The following is a 10,424-nucleotide window of genomic DNA, read 5'->3' on the forward strand; positions in this document are numbered from 1 at the left end:
TTTGATCGTACGTTATTTTATCGACAGTATTGTTGTTTTTTTCCTTTCGAATTTGCCTCAAAACTCGTAAAAACTCAACGTCTCTGACGTCAATATTTGCTTTCCACATCAGAATTAAGTACAGTTTGTTTTGATATATGTTTATCTTCTTCCTCATTGTATAATCATGGTATCACATAAATAATTATACACCGCAAGATTGAGTCATTTCCGAGATATTTTTATAAGCAGATTGATTCATATAAATAGCTCCAAAATACCGATATCATATACAGAACTTCATCGAATTAATGTTATTTGTAAAATTATCAATAACACAAACATCATGTTCAGCACTTTTCTCCGGCCCGCCGATGAATCAATATCTGAAAAATAAAAGTTATCGATTTTACAATCTCTCCATTGGGTATCTTTGTGCGTCTGATGGTATCCTTAATTGGGGCGTGGTTAAAACGGCAATATGGCGCCGGAAGTGAGTAATCAGCTGATCATTTTAAGTGAATTTTACAGAAATTAGGGCACAGAAAACATCGTGCAAGCTGTTGGACTTGAAATTTGTAACATTAAGCCAATATAGAGTAAAACGCGTAATAAAAAACTACCTCTATAATTAAATATGGCTCTATTAGTGTGATATATTCACTACCATCAGATGGCGTTTCATGTATTTACGGATCCTATATGTATAGCTAAGATTGCGAGTATTTAAGGTGTCGTTTCCCTGAATTGAAATCAAAAGATCGACCCGTGTCAATTCGATTGACTTAATATTCTTATCAATTCAGCTGCGTCGAATAGGTTGAAGAAAATCTAACGACTTTCATAGTTTATGCCCATGTCTCGGGTCGTCTTCTTTCTAGCAATTATCATCCTTGCTAGCTCCTTCCGAATTCACTTCTCTTTCTTCTATTTTTAAGCGTAGTAGCTTTCATACGCATGTAACTAAAATCAAATTTCTAATGAAATAAAATACTTTTTCCGACGCACAAAATTTCTGTAAACCCTAACCTAAGAAAATATATTATACAGACTCAGAATTCAGCTGAGTTGTGGGACAAAAAGAACATCCACGTATTATCTGACGATTCGGACTCTGTTTGTATGGTTAAGATATGAAGAAACGCACGGATCGATCAACGAGCTTACGAATGAATGCCTGGTTCCTTGGATGGGAATCAGAAATATTTGCACTATGAAGGCTCATCGTAATGTGCTGAATGAGTCAGCCCAAACTCCTCGCTGTACAATAAAACTTTTCGGTCCAGCAGTTTGATGGATAAATATGCTCAAACAGTTTTAGATTTCATATAGCTTCTTTCGTACTCTTTGTCTGGCTCGGACGGTTGTGACCTGGATATTCGATCATTAGTCAACGCAGAACAGAGTTCTTTACCTTGGCGAAAATAATTTCTACGTCAAACTAGGAAAGATTGGCGGTCGTAGAAAATCGTAGAAAATAGTAGCAAATCGTGAAAAAGCGTAAAGGATTGTAGATAATCTTGAATAATCGAAGTATTTTTCGTAGAAAAAAACAAATTTCTACGAATAATTATGAAAAATACATATTGGAAGTAGATTTGATTTTTTTTTTGTAGAATGTCGTAGAAAACCACGTGGATCAATGAAAAATTACGAATAACTAGTTTTTATGCAAGATTATTTCATTTTTGTACCCAAACATAATGAACTTTTTCTACGTAGAGCTGCGTTGAATTTTGTTGAAAAGTACAAATTTGTACGAAAAATTATGAAAATCTATAATTTTTTATGAAATTATAATTTCGGATCTATATCATCCGTTAGATGTCGCATCTCTCTCACAAGGGAAACTTGTCGTATATTTTTGAACTCATTTTAACTCAATTAACTCACTTCGAAGTTTTTCTTTCACGACAATTCTTCTATTCAAATACATCTAATGAAATAAACTGAAATACTGAGGACTTTAAAGAATGCGGTCGCCCGGTCGTGCCTAGGCATGTCGATTCTCTTTAAAAAAAATCGATCTCCGATTCGATCCGAATCGAGCATACTAGAATCGATTCTTGTTCAAATCGAGCATTAAAAGATCAATTTTCGATTAATCGCGTCAATTTCAAACATACCTAATAATATAAACATAACATCACGCCTATATTCCTTCGAACGAATAGGTAGAGGTGGGGATTGAACCCAGGATCTTTTGCTCAGCAGCAGTAGTTGCAACCACTAATGTTTATCCACTGTATATTTCTGATAAATAAACTAAGTCACAAGAATAGGTTAGTTAGAATAGTTAGGTTAGGTTTGAGTGTTTGACGTTTAGAGACGCGCCCGGAACAATAAAATGTTTTTTTTTTTGTTAACGTTGCGTTTTGTTAACGCAAGTAACGCCACCTTTGGAAGCGTTCATAAAAATGTACTCTATGATGCGTTCAAATTATCGACCAAGTACTACCAGTTGCTTTTGCGTCCGATAACAGGATCGATGTAGGGTTCAAAATCGATCTGAAAAATCGATTATATCATTCAAAGTAATCGATTTTTCAATTAATCGATTATGAATCGACATGCTTAGTCGTGCCTGTTGAAGAAAAGCTTCTTTTTTTTCCATTCGGCTTGTTTAAAATATCTTTGCGGATTTTTTTAAACTTAAATCTATAGTGTACAGTAATTGCGACGTTTATCACCTTTAACATCCGCCTGGCCGTCGGGTTTTCTCTGTCCCGTTTGCAAGTTCGGAGGCGGTTGAAGGTAATTTATTCCAACTATGGTAGCAGCGGGCTCAAAATTTCTCACTCTTGGACGATCCTCCTCAGCACTGACTTCCGTGCTTTGCCAGTACAATTCGTATATTGACGCACTGCAGCGCACTTTCAGCTTTCCAGTGGCAAAGTGTTCCGGAGTAACAAGAAATTGCACTCCAATTGCCGAGTACTGTTGATCGGCAATATTCGAATCTTGGGGATTGTAGTACCGTGTTTGCGAACTTAACGGCTGCAGGGAGAAAATATGATTTTGATTAAAACCCTCTTCATTACGGCAAAAAATTGGATACATAATATTAGGAATTATTTTTTCAGGAAGTTTTCTTTGATTCTGATGATTAATTAACACTTTCAAGTATTCTCACCGCCTATTTTATAGCTATTTTTCGTATATTTAGAGAATTCAAACACATTTCTTTGCGGTGGTTTGCTAGTTCTGATAGTATACTAATAGGTTTTCAATGCTCGAGAGTAATTATTGCGATATAATGTAAATTGTTATTGTTAGAAATACATTGATGGAAAAAAATCGTGAAAATTGAAGGAAAAATACCCCTCTACGCATATACATGTTTTACATAAATTATAAGTTTTTGTGGTCGCTAATTACGAATCTGAAATCGGATTTAAAAAATTCAAGATGGCGGATTCAATATGACGGACGAAAATTTAAAGTTTGATCAAAATCGAAGAAAAAATTCTGTCCGGGTATTTTTGGGGTCACTGACTACGAATCTGATGTCAAATTTTGAAAATTTAGCATGGCGAATCCAATCAGTGCCCCGAAAACTCCTGCATAGAGTTTTTTGACTGTATTCCATCAAATTGATATTTTTGTCCGCTATATTGGATCTGCCGTCTTGAATTTTTGAAATTTGATTTCAGATTCGTAATCAGAAACCCAAAAACCATGGAATAGTATTTTGATGTAAGAGTTGACTTAGCCCAGTAATGTGTGGCTCAAAGGTTTAAATTATCTTGTGATGAACAATGCGACATCATTCAAGAATTTTCATACTGAAAACTATCGACTCATTGTTTTAAACTTGTGAAAATATTCTGAACAATATTAATGGGCAATTATTCTGTGATGGTCGAACTGAAAAATGACCATCGATACACGTTTAATCGTCCGTATAATTGCAGAGTTAAACTATAATTGATCCAAGCTACAAACGACTTGGAGAAGCAAGTTGAGTAAAACCTGTGAATAATTGAAAACCAACTATACGATTAAACAGCTAACGAGACATAAATAATTGAATACCTTTGGCAATCAACTGAAAGAGTAACTATTTACAGACGTACCTGATGGTCGTTAATATACCACGTTAAGTTCGCGGCTGGTTTACTGCCATCGGAAGTACAATTTCCTCGCAAAATATCTCCCACGCGATATTTTCGCTTCATACCGTGTATGGAAGGACGGTTCTGCGGCAATTCTGTTGCGGACCATAGAAAAAATTAATCATTCAAATTATAATCAAACATAGAAATAAATACATACCTATATATCATATGCGATCGCAATATTTTATTGCAATATGAAATTATATTATATGAGGTTCATGAAACGTCCGAAAGTTTAGTAAAAAATTTATTACGACGAAAAACAGAACTTTGATTAATCAATTTTCATGATGAAATTGAATTAAACAAATTGACGTTAATTAAAAAATATTTATTCAAAAACGATATAAGTGAATATAATTAAGCGAAATTAGAAAAACGGTACTGTGTTCGGATTAAATAATGGTACGACAATAAAATTGCACCGTTTCGAAAATATTATAACGATTAGGTATGTTTGGATAAAATTTGTCGTTCAAAAATGTTGTACTATTCAAGGAGATTATTTCTGTTCCAACCAGACATAAGGTGTTTGCTTTCAATTAAGAATTACACAAAATCGTTTGCTTAAAAATTTTTAGTTGTCGTTTAGGTGAAATGAAAAGTATGTTTTATCCCTTACCGACAACATTCATATTTGCAGAAACGATTGCAGTATGAAAAGAAGGTGCATCAGCCGACACTTCGCAGCTGTATGTACCTGCAGCATCCAAGTCTAATCCAGTAACCGTAACCTGGTTAGCGTTACTTTCGTTTTTCTGCAATAAATAGAAAATCAGAAGTTTTCTGGTAAAAAAAAAAAACTTTGCGACACGGGTAAAAAAATCGCAAAAAATTTGTGATAAAAATGTGAATGTACGCCGAGATAAATTTCTAGTTATGGTTGATACATGCAGTCCTTAACTATTTTCATTTTTTACCATAACTGAAAAATGTACAGTTTTCGTTCTGTTTACAAAATGAAAATTACTTTTGTAACTGTGACCAGGAACTTTAGTACGTGTTTTTATCATTCGTACTACATGTTCTTGTAACTATTGCTATAATTCGATGCTTGTGAAACAATAAATTGATCTTAAGGTTTTTACATTGAACTACAAAATTGACGTAGCGAACTAAAGCAAACAGATTTAATGTCGAAATAACCAGAAAATGCGTACTGACATCTATAATTTCATTAGATAGTTACTAATCATACCGCATTTGCCTGTAATACGCAGTTTGTAAAAATTTTATTTATACAGCAACTATAGGTATAACGAACGAAATGAGTCTCATTGTTTGTATGCAAATATTCGACGATTTCTCTGCCGTGCAGGATCCCAGTTAAGAAATTTCTGCATGTGCACAAATTTCCCCAGGGGTGAGATCCACGTAATGCAGATACACGTGTAATTTCATCTCCGATTTATTATGTGCGGATGACTGGGCGTGTACACAAGGGTGGGTTACTCAGTGTCTGTAACAAAAATGGCACGTATACTCACGTTGACACTCAGAGTGCCGATTGGAAATGTCTTAATTGCAGGGCTCTCGTTGGGGGTGTAGCGGTAAAACTCTCTCCGACCCTTATACCACTTGACGGCATAGAGGATATCGCCCTCTGTGTCATACAAGCATTCGAATATCGCTGAATCACCCTTCCTTACAGCCTCCGGAATTTTTATGCGGACCTCCTTTAATCCTAAGCATATTCCTGAGTGCAGAGGGGAAGTATTTGTGCAATTAATTATCTGCCGCTAACTTTTGCACAACCTAAACATTGGGTTTTCTGTGAAACTCGTCGCTCTCCGCCACCGAATAGGCAACCAAAGCTACTTATCGTATTGCTATCCGTTTGAAAAATTTATCCGCGGTTGCCTATTTACAGGCGTTGAACGTTGAGTTTCACAGAAAACTATCGGTACGTTTTATAAGTGTTATGATACACGCGTAGCTAAACGATTCAAATATTCAAATAATTTTCTCCACGAAATAATACTTGCACTTTACAATGTGTGTTATACTAAAGTAAAAAAAGTATTTATGAATTAATTCTTCGACAGTTGCGTGATTCTGATTTTTCGACAATTTACACGACTTAAATATCAGTAATCATAATAACAGCATTGCTACTCATCCGCGCGGCTTGGATATAATGTAATTAATACCTCAGAATATTACTGATCCATATAATACTGCATACATCAAGTTAAGGTGGTTCTTCCGGCAATCGATTGACTTACGAGAGTTTCCATGTTTTGGTATATTGTTCATAAAGTGAAATAGTTTCTGTGTCCGAAATTTGTGGGTCAGTTATCGGGCAAGTAACAGAAATAAATGATGTTGAAAACCGATTAGAATGAACTTTTTAACAGGGAGGTTACGGTCGACCTATCATTGAAAAAATTTCAATTCAATGTTTCTTACCTTTAACGAGTCACGGCTTTCACAAAAAAACGACGTATATGTAGTTTGAAATATCAGAATTCTATAGGTGACGAAAAAAAACGAGAGTTTTCGGAAATTCTGAAGAAATATTTCACGATAAAGCAACGAGAATGTACACCTCGTAGGCGCGTGAATATTTGGCAACGTCGCTTACTTGAGCCCGTGATCAACGACGCGCCAGATTTGAAAATCACTATCCGTATGATATTAGCTTTATGAGACGTGCATAGGCAAGGATGACAGTCTCATGAGGGGAGCAAAAGTATTCATTGAATGGCCTCTAGGATAAAATAACATGTTTTTTTCCATGTTAAGTACAATATTACTTCTACCAAATATGCAATTTTCACGACGTAAACAACGAATACGAACTGAACAGAGATGGATCAGGTGTTGAGACGGAGAAAGAAGATGGCAACGCTGCCACATTTCTCACTTCCCAGGAACGTATCAACCCATAAGAAAAGACCAATTATGTATCCCAATTTTTTGTTTTTTTTGTCTAATTCATAAATACTGAGTACAATATTATTCATAACACATTTATAGTTCCTAGTCGTATCGATTCAGTGAGAATTATGCGTAAATTCTTAATTTGACATTGGGCACCCACGTAATAAGTCCCTGAGCAGAAGAGGTACCTTAATCGGATGGCGATGCTCATCCGACGGATATGTGTATGTATGTAAGTACGGCTATAATACATGCCTATATATATACTATATATCTATAGGTATACGTATGTAACGATGTGCCTAATGCCTTCGTAAAACGTTTCAGAATTCTGAACCCATCAGCAAATTTCGTTATTTACCTTCGCCACGGCCGCAGCCCCGTGAAATGTGTTTGAATTGCACGTCGTAAAGTTCGTTAGTATCTACGGAATAGCCACATAGATCGTATTATTAAATCAAAATGACCCCCTGTAATATTCTATCACTCGTTCCGTTCAACGATAATGTCACGCACCAGAGTAATTATTACGCGCGGCAAAATTAAATATCTTTAAACCCTTCCGCCTCGTGTAACGTGGTAAAATCTGGGCGTTCCGATACCCTCAAACAACATTCCGCACATGAATTCCGAGACTTATACATACCTACATACCTATATATTCGCACCCCTAAATATCTTCGGATCTGCGCCGCGATTTAATCGACGATGAAAGTCACGCGATTATAATACAAGCATGCAAGATACCGTGCGGTAAATGTCATAGGAATTATGCTCACTGCATTTAGCCGATGTTTAATTCCAATTTGCTGTAAAATTGACGGCATCGACTTTTATACTCTGTGATGTAGAGCTATTTTTATTATTCAAGGTAAAATGTACGTGTCTTCTAATTCCGATTCGGTATAACAGGTTTTAGCTGCGAATCAGACCCCGATGCATACGCAGTTCGTCAATCGAAGATTGTTATTGCTTACCCACGACATAAGCGAAGAACACCAATTGCAGTTCCATCGAAGATTGGCTAAAAATTCTCTCAACGAACCGGATCGAAGCACAATTTAAACTTACACATCGGACACCGCTTCACTTAGAGTGGCCCTGCAGATTCGCTCACTGATCTTTCTTACAGCCACTTTTATAGTACGCGTACTACTCCGATAGTGCGAACGCAACTATATCAGCCCATACACGAAGTGTTCACCGTTCAAGGAACTCGGAGGGGTGGATGGCTGTGGGAATATCTTTTACATAACGACACACGCAGGACTGTATCCTCTCTCGTTCGATGATTCTGCCAGCTTCGCGCAGAATCAATGTTTCCTGCCTGCGCCTGCGTCCCGAGTCTCTCTCTTCCGGCTCTCGCGAAATTATCTAATTTCGGCTGAAATCAGCGATTCTCCTTATAATTACTGATTTCATATTTAAGAACAATATTTTGGAACTCCTCGTTTCCTTCTTCGCTCTGTACGATATAAAGGCTTAAGTTTCTAATGTCAAAGGTTGCGCTGATCAAGCCGGTTCCGTGAAAGAAAATATCCTGGCCGTCCTTGTCGCGCATCGATTATTATTCCTATATTATTTTTATTTACCCAACTCTGTGTCATGGGAAAATTTTTCTCCGCATTTCATGTTTTCTCGCGTCAAAACTCCGCAAAGCATCTTAGGAAATAAATTTCCTGAATTTGAAAATTTTGTACATTTTTCAACAGCGTTTTGTTTTTTAATTGTAAATATTTTTCCAAGATTCTGAATTTTTTTACCATGTACAGGATTTTATCGTTCTCTGCGATATTCGAAAATTTTTATTCATATACTTGCTGGTTACTGGTTACTGGTTACTTTTGTTTCTATAAACAAATATTCAAATAAATCTATTGAAAATTCATTGGTTCATCAAATGAATTTGCTAGATACAATCGAACTTTACTTGCACAGAGTAAAGTTTCGGGGTATTGCAAAGAAATAAAATTACCATTCTTTTTCACGTGTACTGAATTACACGTAGCTTACAAGTGAAAAAATTGTAAATTCTCTTTCAAATTTCATTGCAGATATCTCATATAATGTTGAAATAAGCTTACGTATTAATAAACAAGAGATAACAATTTCGTAAAGAAAATTAGATTTAAATCAGACTTGAGACGAAATTCAGAGATTCTGGGATAGATAAATTAGTGTTAATTTAATACAAAAAATCGCTCCTAATGTACGTGGAATAATTCTACGAAAAATAAGATTTTCTAGGGGGTATTGTAGAACTACTTAAAACGTTAGAGAAACAAAGCGGTATATTAAATACGTGAAATTTAACGGAGAATCACAATCACGCGTAACGCATAGCCCCGAACACTGTTCGAAGTAAAACAAAAAAAATCAAGCATGAAATTACAGGACAAGTTAATCTTAGTATGAGACTGCGTTTCACTTGGGAGATTTATGGAAAAGTATCTAAAAAATTCTCTCCAGTGTTTTATAGAAAAAACTATTACACGGAATTACACCATTAAATTTCCCCGGTGTGCATGATGCTCATGCATACTTAATAAGGTACCTAAGATGTTTGCACAATATTCTTCACTTTCGTGTTTACACATTCATACGCGGGTGACTCTGCATACCGGTATAAACGCGCTTGAAAGTTATAAGGATTATAATATTACCATGGTATTCCGAAGTGCCTCTGGAAAACTTGATCCCAGATTTTGTGGATTAACCGGTCGGTCTTAAAAGTCGTACGAAAATCGCTCTGGGTTGCAAAATGTGAAAATATTAAAGCGTAAGTTTTAAAAAAATTGTGTAAAAATACAGTATGTTTACGTTTTGGGTTTACATAAGTGTGCGCAACATCTTTATTTACATGAAAATTTATTTTACTTATGGCGAGCGTAATTAAAATTTTAAAAGTCAGTCAAAACGAACAGGTTGTCACAGTTGGTCTCATATCTATAATCCAAAAATAGCTAGGTATACTTTTGGCGCGTAAGTGTGAAATAGTAGGATAACAGGTATAGTATTCGTTTTTACGCCTGTAAGTATTATCGTACATCAAGGTATGCTAGGTTGCCAATCGCAAGGCGTACCGCCAACTATTCCCTGCAACCGAATACCTCATATTTTTTTAACGCTAGTCTATTGTTGTCAGAAATATAAAATAAGCATTTAACTGTACAGGCTTATTCTTTAACTTTGCAACTACGCATAGCCATAGAAATAAGGAGCCGTTCACATATTACGCAAGCACTTTTTTCTATTTACTCAAATTCATCCCTAATTACGTAACAGGGATGGTGGGTCCGTCGTGTTCACCATAATTAGCGCAAGAAACATTTGTGGGGATTTTTCGAACGATTTTTTCTCTTTCTTTAACTTCCTATTCAGACAGTGGCCTGCATTCAACCTTAATTTCAAATGTCTCGATGACCCGACGGCCTCATTCATTTT

At 35.8% G+C, this 10,424-nt stretch overlaps 1 protein-coding gene across 3 annotated transcripts; it reads right to left on the reverse strand.

The window, feature by feature from the left end:
• Nucleotides 1–204: 204 nt before the first annotated feature.
• LOC124178779 lies at nt 205–8,290 on the reverse strand. 3 transcript variants are annotated; one of them, XM_046562404.1, is made up of 7 exons: nt 7,958–8,289; nt 7,342–7,404; nt 5,585–5,793; nt 4,720–4,855; nt 4,056–4,189; nt 2,670–2,976; nt 205–365 (listed from the first exon to the last, which is right to left on the reverse strand). In XM_046562404.1, the coding sequence occupies exons 1-7, from the start codon at nt 7,992–7,994 to the stop codon at nt 280–282; spliced, it is 972 nt and encodes a 323-aa protein (XP_046418360.1). In that variant the 5' UTR covers nt 7,995–8,289; the 3' UTR covers nt 205–279. The 3 variants fall into 3 exon arrangements, with proteins under 3 accessions (XP_046418360.1, XP_046418362.1, XP_046418361.1); XM_046562405.1 differs by lacking the exon at nt 205–365 and adding an exon at nt 389–1,350 and having other exon boundaries at nt 7,958–8,290; XM_046562406.1 differs by lacking the exon at nt 7,342–7,404 and having other exon boundaries at nt 7,958–8,287.
• Nucleotides 8,291–10,424: the final 2,134 nt, after the last annotated feature.

This window comes from Neodiprion fabricii, chromosome 3, assembly GCF_021155785.1.
Source record: "Neodiprion fabricii isolate iyNeoFabr1 chromosome 3, iyNeoFabr1.1, whole genome shotgun sequence".
Lineage (NCBI taxonomy): Eukaryota > Metazoa > Arthropoda > Insecta > Hymenoptera > Diprionidae > Neodiprion > Neodiprion fabricii.